Here is a 26324-nt window from a genome sequence, read left to right on the forward strand (position 1 = left end):
ATTAAATATACATCAGATCCTGTTAAAGAAATAAGCTTAAATCTAGAAAACAGTCTCTTTTCATACTAAAATAAATTTAAAAGTTAAAAGAAATTGCTGTTTCATATGATTAATGCACCACTAAATTTGAATCTTTTAAATAAATCTATAAATATCTGTTTCTTCACTCTACTTTTAACTAAATATGTTATTATGTTTTTCATCTATTTTTTTTACTTTTATTTTTTTTATGAGGATCCATAAGTAGAAGAGACACATAGAAAAAGAATTAAAAGCAGAATAATGTGAAACATCATGAAATCAATGCAAGGTTCTTTAACTGTGAACAATCTATATGATAAATCTATTTAATTTGCTTCATAATCACAGTTGCTGCATTTATAGTAAAGTATGTTGTGACTAAAGTAATACAAATTTAGTTCATGCAATCTTATAAAATCCTGATGGTATGTATCTATCACAATGCAAAAAATATTAATAGAATTTGTACATAAATACGTGTATCCAAAGAGCACATATAAGTGGCGTGTATAATTAACATTATTAAAATATAATTTTATTCCTTAAAAGTTTCAATATTATAGAATTTATAAGGTGGTTCACAAAATGTAAACAGATAACACGGTAATGGAAAGGGTTGAAAAATTTATACTTGTACCATTTGTATCAGCTGAATTTTGGTTAACAATTGAAAATACAATCACCACTTATAGTATTTTTCGATAATATTACATTTCATATATATATCCTAGTCAGTTTCAAAATATTATATTTTATAGAAATTTTATTATTTAATTAAAGTAAGTAATACATCGACTCTCAACATTATAAAAGAGAGTCAGAAAAATTGTCCTTCACAGCCTGTGTAAGACTTTCACTTGAGATCTTCAAGTCTTTCAAGACATATGCTGATAGAGGACGAGAATTATGACATAGGTATTTTTAAATAAAAGAACTGACAATAAAAATAAAGATTAAAATTGTTCTTGTATAATTAGATGCGTTAAGTATTGTTTTATCAACGAAATATGTATTGGATGCAATACAATTTTTAATGCAACATTTTACTTACATCAGTCTTAACGACTTCAGTATATATTCTTAATTCATGTTGATGATTACAGAAGATGTATACCAGTATAAAATAAGTGTTACAAAAGGAACTCTTAGAAAAGTGTTTCATTCAGAAACGCATACTATAGTATATAAAAACTCTCAGATCAGAATAAAAGGAGTATTCTGAAAGTATTAAAAAAAAAAGGTAGTGTTCACTTGGATGCAACAATTCATTGTTGAATGTGTATACATATAACTTATGAAACTTCGTATATGTATTCTTTTCTTCCAACCAAATGTATAAATTATATAGACCACATTTGAATATATTTTTCTTCAGTTAAAAATAAAAACAATAAATTGGAAATTTTCATAACAAGTGATTTTGGCATGTCACGTTGTTCAATATATCGCCGAAAAATATATATGTAAAATTAAATGTTTATAATATTATGCAATATCTCACGACTATAAAAATTTGAATATATATTTTTCAATTTATGGTTATGCAACTGACTTCATTACTCGTAAATATCATATAACAGCATTATGTATTATCTGCTTTGATGATCATTATACCTTTGTACGTGAAGGGACAGTCATTTAACTTTTAATGCAATTCAGTTAATACAACTGTGTTACTGAAGTTGGTAAACATTAGCCATATATATAGCCTATGTTTTATTCAGTTAAACAAATGAATATATGGCTTCTATGATGATTCTGCAGTAACTTCTGGTGGTGTACTTACAGATGTTACTGCCGATTTGAATGCTGGAACAAATTCAGCTGCATTTGGATTCAATGTACTCTGAAAACAAATTACCTGTATGAAATTCTGTATATATAAAATATAGTATGATATTCTTTATCTATACAGTATTCGTATGTAATTAATTTTTATTAAAAGATAAATTGAGATATACCTGCTTAGCAAGGTCATCATGCATTTTTAGATTATTAAGTTGCTGACAAAGTTCCGCACCATTCTCAGGCATGCTAGTAGCAGTGGACCAAGCAATAGAATTTGTATTTCGTTCATGTTGTCTTTCATCTTCCCACATTGCTTTTAAACATTCCTCTGTCAACTCTTCTTCCATTAATTGTTGGATCACCTATGATTTTTAATTACTATCATGTTATCAAAATCTTATAAAAAAGAGTTTCATGTTTGAATATTTCAATCATTATTGAAACAATAGTTACAAAACCTCTTTATCAAATTCTTCCTCATTTTCCATCCAAAGGTATTCAGAAAAATCGCTCTCTTCAGTTCCTTGTACATCGATTTCAGATTCAAAACTATTATCCATATAGGAAATAATCCCTGTTTCATTCCCATAATCGTTCCCCGAACGATTGTTTGGAATCTTCATTTTCATTCCAGATATGTGTTTAACAATACAGTGAATAATCTATAAAAATATTAATTTACTTCTTAATTTTTTATGAAGATTTCATATATATATATAGTTATATTTACATTTTTTTCATAAATAATTCTTCCATATTAGTTTTTAATAATGAATTATTTAAGTAATTTTATTAGCTATTATTAGCATTAGCACAATATTTAAGAATTATAAAATGTTTATGAGAGAGAAGCTTGAACTCTGTTACATGAACGAAGCTTGTGAACGAAATAAATATACAATAGCTTCGTTTACGCATATGGCAGCATCAACCACGAAATTACATTTTATATCATAGAAACTAGTTAGTTCTTGCATTTACTTTAAATTTATTGTTGAACACGCTGACAACTAAAAATTTAGAGTTATGGTATTTACTGCATCGTAACGATCGGATATGGTAAAATATTGCTTGACAGATCTGTTACAAGGCGACCATTTTTAACTGTCTACTTTTAGTATCGACAAAGCAATATTTATTAATCTTTATTCATAATTATACCGCCTATCCGTTGTTATTACAGGAAGAGATGATAATTTCACAAATGTAAAGTATAGATGTACCTTTTAATGGTGTAGTTTCGAACAATTTGTGATAGAAAATACGATTTACGCAGTTCATGGATAAAATACGTGTCGTGCAACACAAATTAACCCTTGAAGTAAAACTGGGATAGTGCTGCCACCACATATAAAAGGAGCAATGTGCTTTGTGCTCCAAAACTTGATAAATATATATAATTTTCATAATTTAGTCCGATCTAAATGTTATAATGATTAAATATACTTAATCAGATCTTAAACCTTTTACTAATCTATGTTCTTACATTTTAGGTAATTTAGATGATTTATTATGATTTTATAATAAATTTCTAGCAGACAGACTAGATATAAGAGAATAATTTTATTTCATCAACAAATAAAATATCAATCGGATAAATTTTATTCTACAATTCATTTGTTATTTTTTGTTGGCATATGTTTGTATCGTATCCTATGAGAAAAAGTAAGCTATACTATCATATAATATATGTAACCTATAGTGAATGCGTAAATAGAAAGATTATTGAAATTTAAATTTTCCATTATAGGAGGAAATGCGTACTATGAATCCTACATAACTAAATTCAATGTTTCTTAAATTCAAATTTTAAAACAAATAACTTGGTTAATTTTTGTTTTAGATTTTTGAGATATTTGCTCAGAGTTCCAGCAGCAAACCAAGCGATAAGAACGTGTAGTGAGTCACGTAGTGGTTGCTTTGACTCACATAGTTGTATTTACATTGAAGCCGCATATCGCGTGATTGGTCGGCTTGGTTGACGTACGTGTGTTGATGTTCCATCAAAACAAAGCACAGTCGCGCGTCTCACCGAGCATTCTATCACAGTGATTCGTTGTGAATGCGTCGTCCTTCGTTAACGTGTCTCGCGAAAGTGTTGGTCGACCACTCGTGTTTGTTTTAATCGTATTCTAAGTGAGTTAATGTGTGGATCCCAATGTCGTCCACAGGAAAATTCACCTCAGACGAGATCCTGGGCGGTAAGTAAATATTCGTTTCTTCGAACGACGCGAGCAGCTGTCTATCGAACGTTGCGGCCATTTCGCATGCCGCAGCTGACGCATAAACAAATGCGATCTTCCTTCCTTTTACGCTGTAGGCATATTTTTCTTTGCAAGGATACCTTATCTCAGATATTTTCTATAACAATAGCTGTTTTCTCTAAAATGAATGCGAGCGTATTATTGCATCGTTATCAATATAAAATAATGTAAATTTCAAAGATTTTGGCGCCATCATTTATTTGACTTTAAACTGGTCGTACCGGTGTTTTATTACAGAGCATTATCCGTGCCTAAAAATTTCACACGAGTCAATTATTTGCATTTATTTATTGTATGCTATTGTTTTTTATTGTAACTTGTATACTTGTAACAATTTCATCATTCGTAATTTTATTTTTATTTTGTTTAAAAAATTATACATATTTAAGACATTAACTGATGTTATATCATGGTATAAATACTTGTACCTACATAACTAAGGATATGGGACAGGCAGAACAATTATGCCTCTTAGCTTAACTGACTCTTAAAAAATTATTGGACTCGAATGCGTTAAACGATACAAATTTGATATTTGTGAGGTCTGATTATGTTTTCATAATGAAGGAAGATAACTTCTGATCAATTTTATTTGTTTTGTATGTGTACACAATTTTATTCTAATTTTCAATAAAATCGGGGCGATTTTAATCAATTCAATTGGCTTAAAGTAAAATTTCGTTCATAAGAAAAAGCCATATATGAAAATTCTATTCTTCGGTGGACATCCATTAAAAGTCCTTGGAAAATGAATCGCTTTGTAACATCTGGTTGGCTGCTCACTTTGTGGTACAAGGGGGAAGCACAAAAGGGAAAGAACACATCAAGAAACATATTTATGTTTCACCGACGCTTATGAAGCTTTTGAACTCGATTTGGCCATATTTTAAACTTACTTTCAAAATATATAATAAATCAATTTTTCTTAACAATAAATTATAACAATTTAATTATATCAAACAATTTTGTAACAAATTAGAAATCGTTAAGAATTTTGGTTTAGGTTAGAAAAATCATGACTATTCCAACACGGTGTAAAATCCAAAATCGCGTTTCCATCAGCTCCGCTTAAAAAATGAGTCTCCTTAGTAATTCTCCAACGTCGAATCGCGTGGTGAACAATTGGGTCAGTGTTCTATAAAACGCTCGAGTCATTTAAATCAGTTCAAAAAGATTCAAACGAATATGACAGGCGGTTAAGTTCAAGAACATCTCTTGACTACGTATTTTCTTCCTATTCGAGATCGTCTATATATTATAAACCCAAACAGGTTGCTTTCATATAATTAAAGAAACGTGAATGTGATCGATGTTAGGAAAGCGTCGTCAACTTATTATCGTGACGTAACCTCTTTTTCCCCGTTGCACATTCGTACGCTCAACAGGTATCTTTGTGTATAATTGAAAAGAAATAGGAATAGTTGAGACAAATATAGCGGATGTAAGTTAAAAGAGTTCATGGGACGATTAAACACAAAACGAACAGCCGATACGGTATCCCGTTAGTGATTATCGCATCCTACAAAACAGTCTTTTCCAAGAACATCGAATGGCTTCAGACTTGATGTTATAGTTACGTGATCTTCCTCAGGAACGCAGCTAAGTGACGTCAGCCGTTCGATGCCACTTTCCTTGAAGAAGGTTGACCTGCGTTAAAAGCTATCCTAACATTAACAGTAACGTTCTGGAACGTGACTCAGCTCACGAGCGCATTGTCCCTATAGTGGTGAGCGTGACTGAAACTTTATACCTAGGAATTTATCTTTTCATCTAGGTAGGGCCGTCAGATAGGATCGTTCAGATAGGACATCCCTCGATTAGTTTGTCTCTTATTTTAATTTGTACATTGTTAGAAATATGATTCTTATGCTTTTTTAACGTTATAATTTTTTTTATTTTTTTTACTATCATATTAAATTTCGCTTTAGATTTCTATGAAAAATATTATTCTAACAGATATCTGTAAATCTAATAGATATTATTTTATGTGCAATTTAGAGTCGAACAATAATTCGACAAAAGAGTATTTGAGACAATCTAATGCAAATTTATTCATTCACGAATAAACGTGCTTACAAATGGATCTTTTATTCATCCATATATAAACGTTCACTGTTAATTGTGAAAATAATAAGTATTATTGCACCCTGTGCATCAAGTTTTCTTTCGAACACAGCCCGAAGGAGATTTGTAATCGAAACTAAGGGTCTGTTCGTATGTAGCGTCGTTTGACTTTGGACGTTTGATTAAAATGACGGACCGATGAAAGGGGGTCACGTTCGCTTCTATTTTTAACCATAACGCTCGTTGGTGGACTTTAATTCAATTCATTAAGACCACCTACCCGCCGTGATTTCGTGGCACGTGACGCTTCCTGGCCATTTTCGTGCGTTCGTCTGGTCACTATCGGGATCCCTTTGTCATTTATGTTTTATATAAATTAACACGTTGTCGACATATTAATTCATTCTATACTAGTCGATTTTATTCTATGATTTTCTTACTAGAATAACAGTCTTTACTTTTAATAAGAGTACATCAGACATTAAAGGGAGCTGTCATGAAATATTGAAATATGGAATATTCATGGAAATCTTCTTAATTACAGAACTGAAAACTCAAATGAGTATCTTACTGTGTATGTATATACATTTGTTTATTTATTTATTTTGTTATATTATATATATAATACTACATGTTATATTACACAATAAATATTACATATAACATAAATATATGAAAGAGAAAAAATGAAGAAGAAATATATAATCATTCTTTAATTTCAGTGAAATTTGATATTAATTTGACAAAAATATCAAATGTCCATAGACAAAGAAAGGGAAATTGAAACCCGTCATTTTGAGAGGTTCATGTCGCGGCTTTGTCATTAGTGTTCAGTGTTAACCCTTGCATTGCTTTATTATACCTATGTACACGATGCGAACAACAATTTTGTACTTCGATATACAAAAAATGCATTTTTTAATTTCAATAATGATATCAGATTAAATAACAAACCAAAATTGTCATTATTAATATATTTCTATTTCTATATTAGTTCTTTACCATTGTCTAGGGAGAAACAAATTAAGTTGATAGAAGGCAGATAAGGGTCAAGTCGGAAGCCATTAGCTACTCTTAATTGAACGTTCACTCGTTTTACGGAAGTCGAAGAACGATATCAAACACCAGTTGTCCCGGAAACGAATGAGCCTTTTTAAACGATATTTCTCAAGTTGAATATTACCGCGTCAAGTGGATTGCGCGCTAACAAACATTAAGCTGCGCGCGCACCCTTTGATGATTAATGCGGTTCTCCGTGCAGATCCATCCGAAAAAAATTAATTCACTATCTCACCTAATTATCTTATCAACGTTATTTGAAGAAAATAGTATGACTGATTGTTTTATGACGTGAATGTATAGAGCTTAAGCGTAAAACGTCGGGGTATAAAGTCGATAATCGAATGCATAAGTAAGCGACTACGTCAAAGAGAGAGCATTTGCTTATCGTGCTTTAACTTCAAGCAGCAGCTTGTAAACCTTATCGTCGACGTTTGTTGACAAAAAATATCCGAGTGTTTTGTAAATTGGTCGCTCGGAGTACGCTAACAGGCGTCTTCTTTCGGTCATTCATGCATCTTTTGCCGTCGTTATTATACAATAGCGAGCATATAGATAGGGAAAGACCTTACACTCGATTCTGTTTAAATCAGTTTGTAATTATTCCCCGAGATACAAATTTGAAAGGTTTTTTATATTTATGATACTTTAAACTATTGTGAAATTTACAACAAATGTATTTTTAAATATTGTATTATAGAAATGAAATTTTTTATAAAGCAATTTGTTGGATTTACAAGAAATATATTTTTAAATTTTATTTTTTATATAAATATATAAAATACAATAGAAATGAAATCTTTCGTAATACAATAGAATACAATACAACACGCTCGTTGCTGCATCTTTCAACCATTTTTGGTACATGAAATTGCAGAAATTTTATTCCTTTCCGATATCAAAATTAGCAAACAGCAAAAGATACACAAGGTAATAAACGCATTGAAATTACCAGATGTTTGAAAACGTAGATACGAAGGATTATATAATTTCCATATTGAGAATTATTGAGTTTTGTCCAACGATTACGTTATGCGAACGCTTGAGTAACGTTTCTAGAAAAAGTTATCCAGAGTTATTGTAACATAGTCAGATGATTTACATGTTTAATCGCGTATTATGATTACTATTAATATTCTTCGCAAGTGAATGTATTTGCGCAGGAAAATATCAAGAAGAGAGGCGGAGAAGAACCACGTTATTCTTTTTTGCGCGGTACATTCTGTAAAATCATCGCGATGCATTCGCTAAGTCAACACGTGTGACCTTGCTTTGCACGTGCTTATTTATTTCGATTAAACAGAGTAGCTTCTTTATGATACGTCTTGTGAAACGAATTTGATCGTTTTACCGCCTTCGTTGCTGTTTCTATATCTGATACTTATCCCTTAAAGGGAAGCTTTCCAAAGTTTTCCAAAAGTTCTGCATGAAACTATCGATGGTTCTCAATTGAAGCGTTTGCGGTAATTAGCAGTCAGCTACAATATTTAAATGTATTTATTGAAAGAAAAAGAAAGATATAGATTTGATATTCAAAAGGGCAGAAGTTTATCTCTAATATTACTTGACTATGAATTTGTAATGCGTTAAAAAGTAGTTTGATTTTTATTGATTTTGAATTGGTTCTTGTTGGTTCTTACTTCTCATTTAAATTTGGGAGAAACAAAGTTGCCTCCTTATTGCAGCAGTCTCTTTAATCACGTTCAGTGTGGTAGCTTGATGAAGCTATCGATCGTTCTCAATCGCGTTGGTAACTGAATAGCAGTATTAGAGGTTAAAAAAAATAAGTTAATCATATTCTGCGACAGCCGAGCGACGCTTCTTATCCAATTTCTTCCTCCTTTTTGCCCGTAGTCCACTCAACTTGCTATATTTCGCTCGAATCTGGTGTCTAGTGAAGTTCGATAACTCGACCAGTTGCCACAATCTGCTCATATTTATTCGGACCAGATCACGAGTATATACATAACGACAGTTCCTTATTTCTTCCAAATACACCTTATTCTTATAACACGGTTTAATCGCCATTTCCTCCCCCCCCCCCTCTTTCTTTTTCTTTGTTTATACATAAAAATTTAATTCCAATTAATTATAATCATATTGACGTTTCAAGCGAACGAGAACGTGTGAACATTGCGGAATAAAAGACGATAAGAGAAGCAATCGTCGATTAAATTTGGTGTATACACCGAATGCAAAAGCTTTCGTTGTACACAAAGTTATCATTATACATATTTGCCATTGGTGATAAAACGGATTATGCTTACATTGGGTTTATACTTGTACGCGTTTATGTATGCCACGATTTATCGCGTTACCACACACGCCTGGCGCAAAGTTAACAAAACAGAGTAGTAAATGATGTCATTCGATGACCGCCAGCTCGTCGCACTTTTTTAACCTGATAATTAAATCAGCTGTTTAAAAATCTTGCCGCTGAGTCCATTTACTATCGTTTTGATTTACGTGTTGATTGAAAAATTAAATTTTGTGGATGATTTTTCTATAGCAAACATTCACATTCAGGTAAGACGAACAAATGAGAACGGATGAAAAAGATTTTGCTGTATGATTTATATTTCTACTTCTCGTATTGATTTAACAGATACTTGAGTTTTAAGAGTTCATTAATACAATGCAAATGAACGTTTAGTTTCTCCCTTCTAATTTCTGATCTATAACTAATTGAATGAAAGTTTTACGCCATATGATAGAGAACATAAGATTCTACAATTCTACTATCTTTGCTATTCATTTTTAGAACGTTCATAGTATAATAATAATTTATTGGTAGCCTTCTTTTATATTACGTAGAAACATAATTTAGTAGAATAAGAGGTTCTTCGTTATTGTGAATTCTGGTTCACATAGAACAATGTTGTAATTTGAAGCGTATAGAATTTCTCTTGTTTTCACACAAGATTTGCAATGCGTTATATTTTATCGGAGATAATAGGTAATGACTTAGAATACTCTATATCGTGCAACTTTGCTAAATTTCAGCAATTTCCTTGGTAATTTCAACGAAACATCAATTATACCTATATGAAAACCTATATGATCGTTCAATATACAATTTATTTCAACGATCAATTGAATCGGTATTTCACTGTAATTGTCTACCATTGCGTGAAGCGGTTGCGTTATTCAAGAGATGTTCCTGTAATTCGCTTAATTGGCGCATGCGGAAATGCGGATGCTGAGGAGAATTCACTGTTCCTTGAAATTCAAATAGACGACCCGTTAAGCGGTTTTAAAGCGGATGCATAGCGAAGAACAAAAATGTTGACCAAATATCGACTTATTAAATTCGACGCGTTAATATTAGGTTGGCAACTAAGTGATTGCGGATTTTGTCAATACCACCTAACGACAAAATCTGCAATCACTTAGTTGCCAACCCAATACGTATTCTCGTTTATCGCTGTATGTTTGAAAAAGTAGATGAATGAAAAAATAGGACAGAGACGCTTGACGTTACTCTTTGAAGCTGTGCAATTAAGCACATCGCGTATAGTGCGTACAATCTCCGGTACGAAAATCTATCAAACGATCGAACGTAGATTTCACTTTTGTGAAAGCTGTGATTCTGGGTCCAAGAAATTTTTATCTTGTATCGAATATCGCAATTCGATAATTTTCTTTGAATACATAGAAGCGTCCCGAAATTGCATTGACTAAGAATTGGAACGCTGCATATCGTACCGACGTTTATATATAATTCATGTGTAAATATAATTCCCGTTTTTATTTCTTCTTTTCTTATTTGAGTCATAGATAAGGAGCAAAGGAGCGATGATGATTCAATAATTGGAAAATATACATACCATACGAGAATGTTTCTTTATTCCATCGTACACGTGACATTGTCAGCTAGTTGCGTAGAAACTAAATGGGAAATGTGGAAGAGAAACGTATTTCTAATGACTCACGAAAGTATCCGGTCACTTAGCATAGACAATCTTTATCTACATATTTAGTTATATAAAACACTTTGAAATGTTAATAATATTCTAATGAAACGCGACTATCATGATTATATCGATAAGGTTCTGTTTTATCGTTCGTTTAATTACTGTGCTTGAACTTTCGAATTCTACGATTCTTATCCTATGTTCGTTATGAAGGTATTTAATAAATACAATTTTGATTGTAGAATTTGTTTCGAAGATAAGTTAAAGTGTTAAAATTGCAAACGCGAAGGAAAAGTCTAACATTGCCAATTTCAAAAAACAAGAGAAAAATAACGTGCAATCTTTCCATGCGTTTAAAAATATATTTCATCGTTTATTTGCGTTCAGTCACGTTCGCTGGAGTAGGTGCACGTATACGTTATTACTCCTAAAATGTTCTTCGTAATAGAAATTGGTAATAAAATTAAGTTAAATAAAAAGATTCCAAAATCAAATAATTCAGTTCTGGATCGTCATGGTCTTTAATGGTCCAATGAGTAAAAGTTAAATTATGCACATATTCTGTCGAAGAGGAACGAGTATCTAAATACTTTTGAACGATAGTCCACACAGATCCTAGAAATTGTCCGTGGCTTTCGATCACGGAATCGCTGTTAGATTTTCAAACAAAGAAATTGCTCCCAGAAGATATTGTAGACTCGCCGATTTCCAGAATAATTGATAATAAATTACACGTTTTTTTCCCGGAAATACAAGATAAATTTTGTATTATGACTGTGTTAAGTCATTCATGTATTCGTGTTCTCTAATGACGCAAAACGCTCTATATATGTATATATATATATGTATATACATACGTATACGTTAGGGAACGTCAAAGCTAACGAACCTTGGCCGTCAACCTCCTTGGTAATCGAGTCGATGATTCTTCGACAAATATTATCGCTTCATCGCGTTTTACATTTCTATAAACACTGTATCGACCAGGATATGTTAGACTTGTACCCGCTTTTACCAGGAAATCCTGTTTCCTTTGTTTTTACTGTTAGCGTGCGGGTTTCGATGGAAACATACGATTATACGCTAAGTATCCTGTTTTCAGACTTTGATACTGTTTCAACGAATGTATTGTGTATCATGCAAATGAACGTTAGTATATCAACAAATAACTACGCAACAAGGAAATATCGTCTTTAAAGATCGATATAGGGACAAGAATATTCGTATGTATAGTAGGCAAGAATGCTTTACCGGTAAGAATATATGAAACAAACTCAACATTTAAAATGGAAAAGAGATTTTTTTATTTAATTTAAGATTAATCGGGAATATTTGAAATTTAACCCGTTGTCTTTTTATCATTTTTATTTTTATACAATTTGATATCGTTTTTCAAAAATAATTCTAGCTAATTTGGTAAAACGATTTGGTATATAATATAGTAAAACGAAGTGCCATAAAAATTTTTATACCTGTCATACGGATTTATTTCATGATTTTTATTTGTCTTTTTACAGAGTCATGGGTGGAATTGAATCCCGTGCCCGACAGGGTAACACCGTTACCGTTCAGTAGTGGCGGAGAAGAATATTTGCGACTTCTTAGGGAAGCGCAAAGGGATTCTCTGCCTTCGTCTGCTAGGCATTCTTTGGCATCTTCCCGTAGAGGCACGCCGAGAGATAGGTAAAATTATTTACTTTATTACTAGATTGCGGATATTTCTGCCTATTTATATTTTATAATCGCCAGACGCAATGTAATGTAAATTAGAACTTAAGCTAAAATTTCTGTTACAATTTATCGCGAGGCGTTTGAAAGCAACTTCCGAAAATTGATAATTTAAATTTTTCCACTGCAGTCATCAATATCTAATCTAATCTGATGAATACCATTCGATACAGGAATCAAGCAAATTTGTAATTCGATTAAATTTAATCTAAAAACTCCGAAACGTTGTTCGAGATGTCTAAAATTCATATTGTTCCTAATATGCTCCGAAACTCTATCATGTTACGAATCTTTTTTTCTGAGACGACAAATCCCAACAGCCTGCGCTTGGGTCCTCGAAAAGGGTCATTAGAACAAGCCTGGTTTATCTTGTTCCTTGTGTACAAGTACGATGCAGCCGAGGAAGAAAAGAAAAAAAAGCACGAGTCAGATGCCGGTTCCGAAGAAAGCGAGGGAGAAATCTTTTTCTGGCCAGTTTCTTTGTGCTCGTAGGCGTTGGAACGTCTCAAGGACTATGGGCTGAAAGAGGAAGGAAAAGGCAAATAACCGCGTTTTCATCGTGACTCTGACTTGGCGTATAAATGAATTTTCCAAATCTTTTGTACGATTTTTCCTTGATGCCTGCGACGTTAGAAATTTGCACGTTAAGGCTTTTCAAATGATTTAACAGTATTTTTAGACTCAGAATGAATACGCGGTGAATATAAAGCCGTGCTACAAATCAAATCAGGAAGTTTCTAATCAAATCATATCTTTGTTAGAAATAAACATACATCCAAATACGTTCAAACGTTAGCGTATTGATTGTATCCTTAATCTTTACTATTTGCGACGTTCGATTTGAAGCGTGGCGCAAATAATCGATAAGCTCATCTATTATCATTTGTAGTTCCGCGTGAAATATAGAAAAAAAAATATGATACGATGCGGAGGTCATATGATCGAAAGTTATATTAGTGGACATCGAGTTATATTAGCGATAAGAAAATCGGAGTCGAAATGAGTCAAGAAGATTCTTGTTATTTCTCTAACTTTCTATCAGAATAACGCTGTTTATTATATTTAATTCTTTCACGTTCAATATTGCGAATACACGACATCTTTACTTCAGTAACTTTCGTAGAAATCATGAAATAAATTTTTAGTAACATCTATACTTTACTTTAGTACTTTAGTAAATCGTTAATTAATTAAGCAAAAATATGTATCCATTTTCGGGAAATTTGCTCTAAAATGTTAATCTATTGCACATGAAAATCTATTTTTCGTAACTGATCAAGAAACAATTTTTTTCACGGGCTAAACAAAAATTTAATTCTGCAAATTTATGGATCTGCCTTGCTGCTAAAACTTCTTAGCCGAAATCTGTTCAATTAAAAACTCGGAGCGCAAAAATATTGTGAATGCTCCATAAGTAATAAAAAAATGTGTAAAATTTGTGAAATCTTTTCTTACAGCCCAAAGAGTCCTCCAAACAGTCCGAACACAGAATTATCTACCGAAGATGAGCTCAAAGGAGTCTATATAAATTACTGCTGCAACAAGGTCAGTTTCATAATCGATTTCTAATACCGTGTGCCTGTGTGGTTCACCATCACATAGGATTTTACGTATTCGTATTTCGTTCGTTCAATTGGTCAAACTACATTCATCGTGGAATCGAGTCGAGTAATCTTTATTCAACAGCCAATTATACATCTAAACCTTGTTACGCAATATTCAATATATATCGTTTTAAGAATAATATAGCACGAGCGAAAAGTCATGTAAAAGAGATCGTGTAATTGTTACACCATTTTCTCTATGGCGCATGACTAAGTGAAGTATGTACTTCGAAATGGAGACCTGTGCAACTGGTTTTATCGAACGAAACAAAACAGGGGCTACACTTTCCATATAAGGTCTACGGATCAACGACTCTTTTAGCGTGCCCCTCCTAGCGTGCATTGTGGGTCATAGAACACGCGAGGTGCTTTATGCGAGTTCGTGGAAAACCACGGTGTCTTCGTGTGCGGTGAATACCGAGCCTCTTTCGCATCGACGAAACTACGAAACGTAATTGAAGAGTTTAACGAGAAAGTGCTAAAGTCGACAGTTTTAAGAAAACTTACTCATCTTCGAAAAAGATATATATTTATACCATTTTACCACTGAATTTCTCAACTATAGAACACAATATGTATAGAAAACTTCAAGTTATTTACATGTTTATTATTTTGTTCGTTCAAATTCTATGTAGACAAATCTATGTATCTACAAATCTATGTACAATCTATGTACAAATCTATATTCAAATCAGTACGATAACTGCAGCGAAGCTCTTTTTTTATTGATGGTTTGTGCGACTTATTTATCCACGTCGATAAGGAGTCCTCGTGAAAGAACAGCTAACTATATACTATACTTTGCTATATTTTTCGAACTACGCGCAACTCGTTGGGAAAACATTGTTAATTGACAGGTATGCTCGCTAATTCGTCCTTGAGGAGGGAAATCAGTAAGGTTATCAGTGAAGTAAGATAGTGGAAAAATACGGAGTCGACGATGAGAATAATGACAAAAACAATCGGTGCGAGACAAGGGCAAAATGAGTTAGGTCGATAACGAGTCGCGAGAGGCGAGGATTTTCCATGAGTCAGTTGCCGGACCGTGTTTTTAACGCAAGCTCTCCTCCTTTATGTTCCACCGTCTCTCTTTGTAGAGACAAGGTCTTGAAAAGCTAAGCTGTGTTCTCGAGTCTTCTTTGAGAATCCTCGGTTTCTCGATTCAACCGCTTAGATAACGCATTAAAAATAGAATATCTTCAGAAGCTTCTGTTTTCCAGGCTCTGTACGTCTTATCTCCGATGCGACAGTCTTTTTCGTCTCCCGTTGTTCTCCTCGCCGAGTTTCACGATCTTTGAGCGTGTTGATTCGTTCGTCTTCGTTTCATTTCTATCAACGATCGTGTTGACAAGCGATAAAGTCAAGGTGAACGAACGACCTTGATATTCACAGCGACGAGAAAAATAATAGAAGGAAAGGAAATTGAAGAAAACATGCCTCTGTTGATTGGTACTGAGTCACGGAATCGAGACTCGACAGATTGCGCATTATTCGTAATCATAGGCAAGCGTTTTGCACCTACTATCGTAATTCACTTACAGATACCCAAGGATACCCGGATTCGAGACACCGGTTATAGTTTCATACTTTCGCAACTACGTATGTTTGTATACCGTTGGGAACCTTGGCAAACTTTTCATCGTGTCGTTATCGATCCTACTTTGCTTTTAAAGGAGAGACACGAGGAACGCATAGAAAGCATATCGCCAGTTTAACTGGAAGAATGACGCACGTAGAAAATCGTCACTTTTGAAATATTCTACAAAAATCAATCAAAATTCTAAAAGCTGTTCTGCAATTTTTGTAGCTATTATTTGTTGTGTAGATCGAGTATGATTCAAACTGTTATTTCTTTTTTATCTAAATGCTATAATTTCATGAAATTTGTGGGAATTGAAATACTTTATAACATCGTGCTAACTATTTCTTTTTTTATTTTATTTTTAAATTATATAACTTCTTTTTGTGTCTCCAGTTTGAATGCTTCTGCAATGCATGCGTTGCTTTTGTATCCATTACTCTTTCGTATCGTGATAGAACAGTAACTCTATGTTTATTCAATGATTCAGCGTCTATGCAAATTTTCTTATTGTCAAATGATCGAGTAATTCATAATTTCCTATTTTGAAATTTTTGTTATAAGCGTTCAAACAATTTAATGAGCTATTACACGAAACTCTAATGGATGCGAAGTCAAGTGGAATCAACCCGATAAACTAAACGCGTAAAAAGTTTCACGGTTTTACCAAAGAAAGAACACAGAAGTATACCGCTTTGCTGTGCTAGTTCGTTCACCTGAGTTTGTGTTTATTGATGTAACGCGCGTGTTCCGCTGTTACCGCGGACAGATCACGCGATCACAAACGAGCGAATCGGCGGCGTTCTCTACGGTTACGCTTACGTGTCTCATCTTGGGCAGAAACCGGTCCTCTCACGCGGTGTGCATTGCATTCGAGAAACGGGTTCCACTTCACGGCGAGTTAGCGAACGAGAAAATCACGAGGAGTAAGAAGGGAGACACTCGATATACGTAGCCGATGTACGATGTATTACGCTTCTATTGGATTAAGTCGAACAGCCGTTATGCTCATTCCAACCGAGCGCATTCGCGCTGTTCCGTGGAATGCGATAAATACAGGTATAAGCGAACGATTACGTATTAGAGAAATGCTCAATGATGATCTATCGTATGTAGCGTCGAACAGGTTTGCGCATATTTGACTTGCAATAGAAATAAACGAATAGAAATTTTAAATGACGAATCCTTCCAATTATTATGTTATTTTCGTTTTAGAAACAACGTAGGAAAAATTACTTTGTAACGAAGTTAAAAGATATTGGTTTCAAATAATTTCTTTAGTTGCTTTACTAATTTTATTTTAGATGTAACATAGGGAAAGAAATAGTATTTACATATGAGGTACTTCTGACTGTCTGTGTTAAATTACATAACTGCTCATTAAGTAAAATGTTTGAATTCTTTTCGACAAAAATAAAAATTCCTAGAGAATGAAGTTCGATGTCGAAATTCTGTTGCAAAGGATTCATGTTATAATGAAAGCGCTTCGAAAGATCAAAAATCCCAAGTTTCTTATGAGCACCTCGGTAAGTAAACTTCCATATATATATATTCGATTGTTCGCAAAATAATTGCGTAGAAAGTTAGCATTCGTGAATTCTCAGGAAATATAATACGGAAACGTGACGCGAAAAGGAGAACGTGCGATAAAAACTTCTCTAGAATTTGTTATGCGAGTGTCTTGTTGGTGTGTCGATGTGTTTTACTTGCAAGTCATTTTAAAGAGAAATTACATTTCCGAGCAGTACGATCTTTATCTAACTCCGTCAATCGTTCTTAAAATGAAATTCTAAAAGGTGTAAAATTTCTGTGTATGTAATTCCATAAAATGGAACAGAATTGTAAGTATTTATTTAGATCTTAATGCCTAACATAAAATAGCAAGTGTTATTCCAACATACCAATCCGTCTGCTGAACCACGCACGTTCCACGGCCGTAGTTTATTTATATTTCTACTCTCGTTTATCGTGTACGAGCAGTATCCGTTTCGCTTGCTAATAAAAACCATCTTTCTATCCAGTCACCCTGTTTCGCGAAATAACTCTTCTCATGCTATATTGGGATACCAACAATTTCGTCATGGTTAAACCGAGAATGCAAATTCAAATCTTTATAGTTGTAACTAGACATGATAACCGTTTTAACCCAAATTAAACAAGTTGTATCTATCGTAAGAATTCATTTTTCTAGTTTAAATAACTGTAGTCCTTCTCAATGACATTTTACGTAAGAAGCTTCAAAATAATTTATTCTTGGTTCCTGATTTCATCCTCTAAATATTATAATTCTTGCATTCGTTATGTATTCTGCACGATCTTGAACATTTAAATTTTCAACAAATGCACAAGTATCTGCAGTCTGGTGGCACCGCATGATATTCGATCGTTCTCCATCGACTTCTAAAGTTTCCCCAGGATAATTTTTAATGGAAGACGAATTAGATTCCGGTTTGATTCCCAAGAGATTGCGCCGGTTGTCGCGATTAATTTCAAAAGAACCATTTCCAAGGTCTGCTAGTCGTTAATTGACTATTTCAGTGACGTTCTTTCTCCAACATTTTCTTGAAATATTGCCAAAAAACTAATATCATATGAGACGAGCTTAGACGAGAGGAATAGGAGAGTGTCGATACTGTCTATAATTCTCACTCCGTTTTCTATGTGTACGATTTATTCTAAACATAAGATAGTTCTCGTCTCGTTCCTGGATTAAAACTATTCGATACTAAAGAAAAAATAAAAAAAAAAAAAGATAAAAGAACATCGTTAGTGTTAAAGTGACGAGAGTTGAACGTTAGTTATCGAATTCAGGATTATGTTTCTCGGATTCTACTACCATTTTGCACGTTCTGTTGGCATGATATATGTACATTAGAAAAAAAGGTAATAAAGTAGATGTTTGATTTCGACGTTCGAAATAAAGCGACTTTCGTCGTGTATCTAAAAAAAAGTAGGACGTTCTGTTTTTTTCACGCTACCGAGAATAAGCTGGATTTTACTCCTCTTAACAATGTTTTAATCGACAGTGACAAATTAATCCAGATTGCGATATACAGCAGATTAGTCAGCACAAAGGCGGTCAATTATAAGAAGGCGATTGAAGAGGAGGGATAAGGACCGTGCCAACTGTCACGTATACCATCCTGCACGATCGCATAAAATATTGCTACGTATGCGATCCCTGTCACGTTCCCGACAACGCATCGGTTATATATCAATGCAAATCATTTTTGATATCTTTTATGTTTAACGACAAAGGAAAAATTGATTTCGATAAACATGCAGCGTTCATTTTTATACCTTACAAAGATAAATGTTCTCGTTACCGATAAGATCAAATATATACGTTGCCAATAGATGTAAACATCAACTTTCTAAATTTTCTATGGGTCAATATCCACTCGAAGATTATTCAAAGTGCATTTGCTGTCGAGAGTTGATTGATAAGCACTTTAAGCTTCATTTGATATAGACTAGGAGCTGGCAGAAGCTAAACAGAAACAGTAATCCTCTCGTGATTTTCAGCTGAATCGACGTTGAATCATTCATACGAAGATTCACGATAAGTAAATTTTAATATTTAACGTGATCCACCTAAAATCAACTTGATAGTGGAATTAATCTGTAAAATACACATTAAACTTTTTTCCATGACTACCTGTCGTGTTAGATTTAAACGAAGAAGAGCTAGCTTGTTCTTATTAGACTCTGAAATTGCACGTAGCATAGTCTCGAGACAGAATAGAATAATGGAGCTATATACAGAAAGCGTAGCTCGTCATTGACCCTCTCGAGCCAGCGCTGCAAAGCTACACAGTGAAATGTCGGTAGCTAAGGGTTTCCTCGTTGAATGAATCCGAAACACGCCGGCAGTGGACGTAATCCCCTATTATTACGTCCGCCAAAGGGAAGTAAGGGACGCGCCGAAGAAACTTATGGGCAATTGCAACTAGAAAAGACCCAGATAAAGCGTAGATCGCTTTTCAACGTCGCTGGTCAGTGGTTAGTGGTCTGTCTGTAAACCAATCCGAAAACGTTCCGACATAACGTGCTGCGTGATATCGAATGAATTCTTTGAATTTGGCCGAGCCAACTGCCATCCGCAGAGGACACAAAGTACGCGTGGCCTGCTTTTTCTTCGACCATATCGTACGTTCGTATTGATCCTTTTTCCGTTTCGAACTTGTACATCAATTGGAGCGTCGAAGTTTGATGCGCAGTTGCTTGAATTTTTTTTTGTTAAGTTAGTCTTCATTGTGGATTGAAATCATCAGAAGCTTTACGAATGACTATTTGATTAATTTGAATGTAGAAAAAATTAATTTAGTTTAATTTTTTTTAATTAAAAAATAAAATTGTTTGTGTTTTATAGTACTTTACATTATTACTGCGACGTTAAAAATATTATAAACTATTATTTAATTTATTTATTTCGATTAATTCGCTTATGGTCAGCCATGTTTTCCCTTACTTCATAGCTTCAGTAACAAGTCTAATGCCAGTCACCAATAAAACCCCCATAGTATTCAACGTGTTAAAGCAGGGGGATCGAAATACATTAATTTACACTCTATATAGTAACACGCTGAAGATTCTACAAATGCCGGAACAATGAAACGGAGTTTCCGCTTGAATCATGTTCTTAATTTTCAGCCATTAAGTATTTATGTATGCGAGAATGAAATTGGAGAAGCGATGCTCAGGAATATCTTTCGTTGCCACTTCTTTGCGAATGACCTGAATACCAAAGAGCACAGAGCGGCTCATATTGGTCTAAGCAGCACGGGGGCTGCCAGTCACTTATGGATGTAAATAAAATGAAATTTACTTTGGTTCAGTTTATTTTCATATGTATATTATCACTCATAAATATTTAGGTACCTAACATAATTTAATAAAAAAAATCCTTTATTATTACACTTTCAAAGCTATGGATTGCAGAACATTTTTCTACTGTTATTTGTTTATTACCTTTATTGTATGTTAAGACAAATATAATATTACAGTTAGTAAAAATACATATCACATACACATTGAAATAAGAAACAGTGCATTATATATGCCCAAATTTTCAAATTAATATGAGTCACCGTATATACCGTAAGCATTACAACTACTATAAAAATACATGTAGTCTTTTATTATACAAAATCGTTATCCCGAAGCTCTGAAGTATTATTAGCCATTCTTTGATTCGTCAATCTAGCTCAAGTCATGCGTGGGAAGATAAACAGTTCCGATTGCTTGTGCCATGCGATTATTTCTCGATGAAATCATCCGACGAAGACCCTTTTAAGGTCGTTCCTCGTGAGTCGTAACCTAGTTATAAGTCCTTGGTTCGCTTGCACATTGCAATGTTTATTCCAAGTGCGTTGAACTCGCGAGTTAACCTCGTATTTAATCATTTCTCTATCTGGATTCTATTTTTATCTCTAAAATAGAGTCACTGCATCGTTTACTAAATTCGGCCCGGTTCACGATAGTTTTATGTCTTGTGAAGTAAATGTGTCTATGTGTCTATGTGTTGTAAATGTCTATGTGTTTTTTTTGTGGAGCAATAAAAAGATCAACGCGAAGATTCTACGAATAATTCTGCGTTCTAAATTAGTCCAATAGAAGGACAGAACACTAATAAAAGTGATTTAGAAGTATGCTACGTGTTCTTAGATTTTTCTGTTAGCACATTCACGAGAATTCAAAACTCTGGATCTTGTTTAGAGAGTAGCAATGTCTTTGAGCGTAAATCTGGTTAGTATGAGTTGCGCTTATTCATATTCGAGATTTATTACGCATTACCTAAAACACTATTTCGAGAAATAGAATAGACGGTGCTTAGCAAACTCGTTGACGAACTTGGCAAAACATTTGGATAATTTGAATTTTGGATCATGGATAACAAACGCAAAATATCTATTATTGTTTAGTATTGAAATATCTAGTTTTCGTCGTTGCTGTATGTCTTAATATTTTGTAATTTTATATGACACGTATCCATAACAAATTTTTGTGGCAAGTGTTCCAATATTTTTATGAGTCATTCTATGTTCGAACAAATTGTGACAATATTTGTCCGACGTTTGTTTGAGCGAGCAAATATGGATGTAAATATGGGATGAGCATCTTTAATTTCAGAAGTCGCCTATGTATTTAAATTATCGTATTATATGGGTTAGATTAGGATATACTATCAATCCGGTCGCCGTTAGTCTTTAACTCGAACTAAAGCTAAACTAAACCTAACTTAAACTTAACCTAAATCTATTCCAAACGTTAGAAACCTAATATACATTTGTACATGACTTGTCACGTAAAGACGAGCGGGGGACATATGTAAATAGATATACGAAAAGATTACTGAAAAGAGTATCGTTGATAATATACCTCAAGTCGATGAAAATCCGCGAGGCCACATTTTTGCATAATTACCATAACTTATTGCCACAATGAATATATAATTATATATTTTGCCACAACATAATTATATTGATAGTAATTCAAGTGTCATCCACTTTATTGCATGATTCATTCGAATGAATGCGCAAATCACTTTCCTTTTTAAAGTAGCTGAATTGTTTACAAACAGACGTACGCCTTGTTTGATACGCATTATAGTATACATATGTATATCGTAATATAGCGATACGACAGTTGCGCTCGTGACGTGATTGGCTGATTGCCTGGCAAGTTATCCTTGGCTATTCTTCGAGTCATTCACAGATAAGCGGTGTATAAGTATTTCACTGAAATGTGAATCGTGACACAAGTACTTCTTCCATTTTTATTTCCTCTTATGTTTCAGTAATTCTATAATTTTATTTACTCTTGGATAAACATTTTTAATTGAAGCTAAAATTATTCAAGTACCCGAGTTTTACGATAAGACGATACTCTTTTGCTTTTTTTTTTTACACTGATATTTAATATCGTATCAACTACCAACTAACGACGAACATTATATTTAGTAATTTATTGAGCAATTTTGTTTCCTTGATGAACTCTGGTAAATCGAGGTCTTTTTGTGTTCTAAATTATCTTCGACGTTGTATTTCGGGTAATTTAAAATCAGGTCATACTGTTAGCAGTAAGTCGTATTGTATGAAACAGGTTCTCTCGGCAACAGATACGAATGTATGAATGTTCTATTCTGTAATATGCGTATGCAGATGATAGTTACTTGATCCCTCAAGGTAATTGTCTTCTGTCATTCCCGAAAAGGTTCTTATCTTCGAATAAAAATCATCGATAATAGACAACCATTCTTTAACGCTTGTCGCTGTTTATGCCTTGTTGTTAGAAATTTTTTCTCATTAGGTTATTTTCTCGTAGGGTCGTTGACAACGATCATTGGATAAATATACTCTATTTTTTTATTTCCGCGATAATGATTCACTGCGACTGTGAAGCAAAAGTATTTGATCCGCTTGTGTAAGGAAAGTGTGATTGATTTATAGCGGTTAACGAGTTCTCATACACAGATACAAGTCTGATCTTAGTGATTTTTGAATTAGATACGTTGCGTAGTGGAAAATCAAACATCTGGCATTATGTTGCTCGTGTGAAGATTCTCCTTTGGTAAACTGATCCTCGGCTTCAATTGACGGTCAACGTAGAAGTCGCGAGTATCTTCAATTTCATCATACTATAGAGGATTCGTTTGTCTGTATTGCTTAAACACTTTTAAATCGGATTACCAGGGATTACTGGGACAACTCGTAGTGAAGCCAGATACGACGCTCTTTATTCATAAGAATATTCTTTTCGTACGACCAAAAGATTTAGCAAATCTTTAAATATCGCCCGTTCCTTTTTCTCTGCGCAGGAAGCCGCTGAGCTTTTGGAGAAGAACACCGATTGGATTTACGAATGGAGCTCGCGTCCAGATCAAGCACCACCGAAGTAAGAGAATATTCGACTTTTGACTCTTTGACAGTGTAATGAAATAACGAAGAATTCAGAATGAACGATTTATCTGTTTATCTTTGAGATTTCCTGCATTTAAGAGTATGACAAGAAGAATATACGGTTATAAATAATTTCATAAGAAATAAAAAATAAATAAAAGTATTACTAAATTAAATAATTTCATAGGAAATACATAGTTTAGATATAATGATGTTTAAGATGTTAACTTGTATTATATTTGATTGCTGACTCGAATCATTCTCGGGTTACATTGTTAAAGTTACATTGTTAATTAATACTTGAGTGACGGAGGACATTCGATCATGCAGCAGGTTGCTTATCGATTCTTTTTTTTTACTACAGAGATTGGAAGTTCAAGCATCCTCAGGGAGTGAATAAAAAGAAATCTTATAGCATTCGTACGACAAAAGTGGGCAAGGTTGGGTTGTTCTCAAAAGAGGTCCTTTATACTCTTTTTATCACAAACATTCTCTCTGTCTTGGTTGGAGCTGGCCTGGGGTAAGAGAAACTTCCTAAAACATATATCTAAATCTTTTCCCTAAAAGTAAGCATAGACAAATGGAACACTTTTAAAACAATGTATCGTTGTTTTAGGGTTTGGTTGTCCAGGCGAGGATCGATAACGTCTAGCGTAACCATCGAATGAAAGAAAAGAACAGTTCAGGGACGCAAGAGTCAGGATTGCTGCGCTAGAGTTTGCAAGAAAACGGAGTAATGGATTGTCGTTTATGTGGAGCCGTTAGAAAGACTGAAATGCCAAGAGATAAAGGGTCGATTGAGCCTAACGAAACACGCAACATATTGTTTCGATTACCACAATTTAATATTAGCACTTTTTATTCTATTCTTCCTTGTCCGAAAGAATCTTAACGGTATACTTATTGAAACGCCGTATTATTGTGTAAAGTATAAGTCATATGCGATTATATGATTAAACAAGAAAACGATAAAAAAAAAGAAAAAGATACGAAGAAAAGAAAAAAAATTATAATATGATTTATATATTTAGTGTTGTTGAAAAGGTGAAGAATGTCCATTTTATACCGTTTGTAATGCGTTTCTATCAGTGATAGTCTATAGGTATAGCCTGGGTAGTATTTATCGATAATAATAATTATTAGTCGTTAATTGAACAAAAAATAAAGGTTTGAAAGAAAGAGAGAGAAAGAGAGAAGAACGCAATACAGAATGTTTGCACAAGAAGAGATTTATCGTTTTATGTATGAAAATAATCCAAGAAGATTAATCTATGAAACATAAGAAAAAGCAGGGAGGCTTTTTGCAGTGAGAGAACAATATACACATAGTAACAGTTACACCTCCGTTTAGATTACGAATGTCCTACTGTATTGAGTTTTGTGTTGGTATATCGAATATCATTATTGTTGGGATGAATCCGAAAAAGTGTCTTTTGCCATTTATTTCGGAGCGCAATGTGATAGAAAAAGTAGGCGTTGTATTTAATTAATGGAAATTCATCTTTTTATAAAATTGCAAGCAGCGACTTATAAATTTTAATAACGTATGATACAGTTGCTTAAGTAACTGAGAAAAGTTAATAATTATCGTTCGATTCTCATACCTTTTGATTTTGTAAAGTTAAGATTCTAACGATGGTGTATAGGAAAGAGTATAATACAGCATATTCTTAGTTTTTAATTATCGGTTCGTTACCAATCAAATGCCGAATTGATTATTTGAATACAATCATTTGTTGATTGGTATTTCTTTGATTTTAGGTATGTATAGTGTATGTTTTGAATATCTGACGGAAATTTTATACGGCATAAATAATTTGATATTTAACAATGGATAAGGATTTTTGGAAAATGATGATAAGCAGTAAAAATGAAAAAAAAAAGAATATAAAAATAAGGTAAAGTGTAATATTGTATGAGTCGATAAATTTTATTTGTAATCGAAGAAATCGTCTGTAACTTTCGTATTCCAAGGTCTTTAAAAGGGTTTGAGTTTTTATTTCATTGAAAGATAAGCATATTATTAATTTATAATTTTATGTGTTAAAGAAAGTTACAATTTTTTCGTATAGTTAATATACGAGTCGCTTTGCGTAATAGCACAATGTGTGATTTGTATTCGACTATTACGAAATAAAAGACTCGATATTAATCGTATCACGTTGACGATTTTCCGATATAACGTTTTTCACAGAATATGATATAAATATACATATATACATATGTATTAAGTGTAAGATGCTGTATATTATAAGAATAATACGTAATCAATGTAAGTAGAAATTAGAATTGCAAGTCTTTTGTATTTTCAATATAATTCTATATATTCTACATGCAAATTATTGTTTTTGAAAACCCACAAAACTGAAATTACACAAGCATATGTTATTATCGGTTTTTTT

General features: G+C 33.3%; 2 protein-coding genes and 1 long non-coding RNA gene across 5 annotated transcripts; 2 read left to right on the top strand and 1 right to left on the bottom strand.

Moving 5' to 3' along the window:
• Positions 1 to 968: 968 nt before the first annotated feature.
• Positions 969 to 3175, bottom strand: LOC126924194 (polyadenylate-binding protein-interacting protein 2). 3 transcript variants are annotated; one of them, XM_050738438.1, is made up of 4 exons: positions 3033 to 3175; positions 2268 to 2471; positions 1983 to 2171; positions 969 to 1867 (listed from the first exon to the last, which is right to left on the bottom strand). In XM_050738438.1, the coding sequence occupies exons 2-4, from the start codon at positions 2436 to 2438 to the stop codon at positions 1769 to 1771; spliced, it is 459 nt and encodes a 152-aa protein (XP_050594395.1). In that variant the 5' UTR covers positions 2439 to 2471; positions 3033 to 3175; the 3' UTR covers positions 969 to 1768. The 3 variants fall into 3 exon arrangements, with proteins under 3 accessions (XP_050594395.1, XP_050594396.1, XP_050594397.1); XM_050738439.1 differs by lacking the exon at positions 3033 to 3175 and adding an exon at positions 2791 to 2930; XM_050738440.1 differs by lacking the exon at positions 3033 to 3175 and adding an exon at positions 2540 to 2696.
• Positions 3176 to 3821: 646 nt separating this feature from the next.
• Positions 3822 to 26261, top strand: LOC126924190 (BCL2/adenovirus E1B 19 kDa protein-interacting protein 3). Its single transcript, XM_050738433.1, has 6 exons — positions 3822 to 4010; positions 12628 to 12793; positions 14296 to 14383; positions 23841 to 23917; positions 24287 to 24442; positions 24539 to 26261. The coding sequence occupies exons 1-6, from the start codon at positions 3968 to 3970 to the stop codon at positions 24588 to 24590; spliced, it is 582 nt and encodes a 193-aa protein (XP_050594390.1). The 5' UTR covers positions 3822 to 3967; the 3' UTR covers positions 24591 to 26261.
• LOC126924206 (uncharacterized) lies at positions 14390 to 20966 on the top strand. Its single transcript, XR_007713448.1, has 2 exons — positions 14390 to 20170; positions 20675 to 20966. It is a non-coding gene; the product is annotated as an uncharacterized LOC126924206 (long non-coding RNA).
• Positions 26262 to 26324: the final 63 nt, after the last annotated feature.

Source organism: Bombus affinis, chromosome 14, assembly GCF_024516045.1.
Source record: "Bombus affinis isolate iyBomAffi1 chromosome 14, iyBomAffi1.2, whole genome shotgun sequence".
NCBI lineage: Eukaryota > Metazoa > Arthropoda > Insecta > Hymenoptera > Apidae > Bombus > Bombus affinis.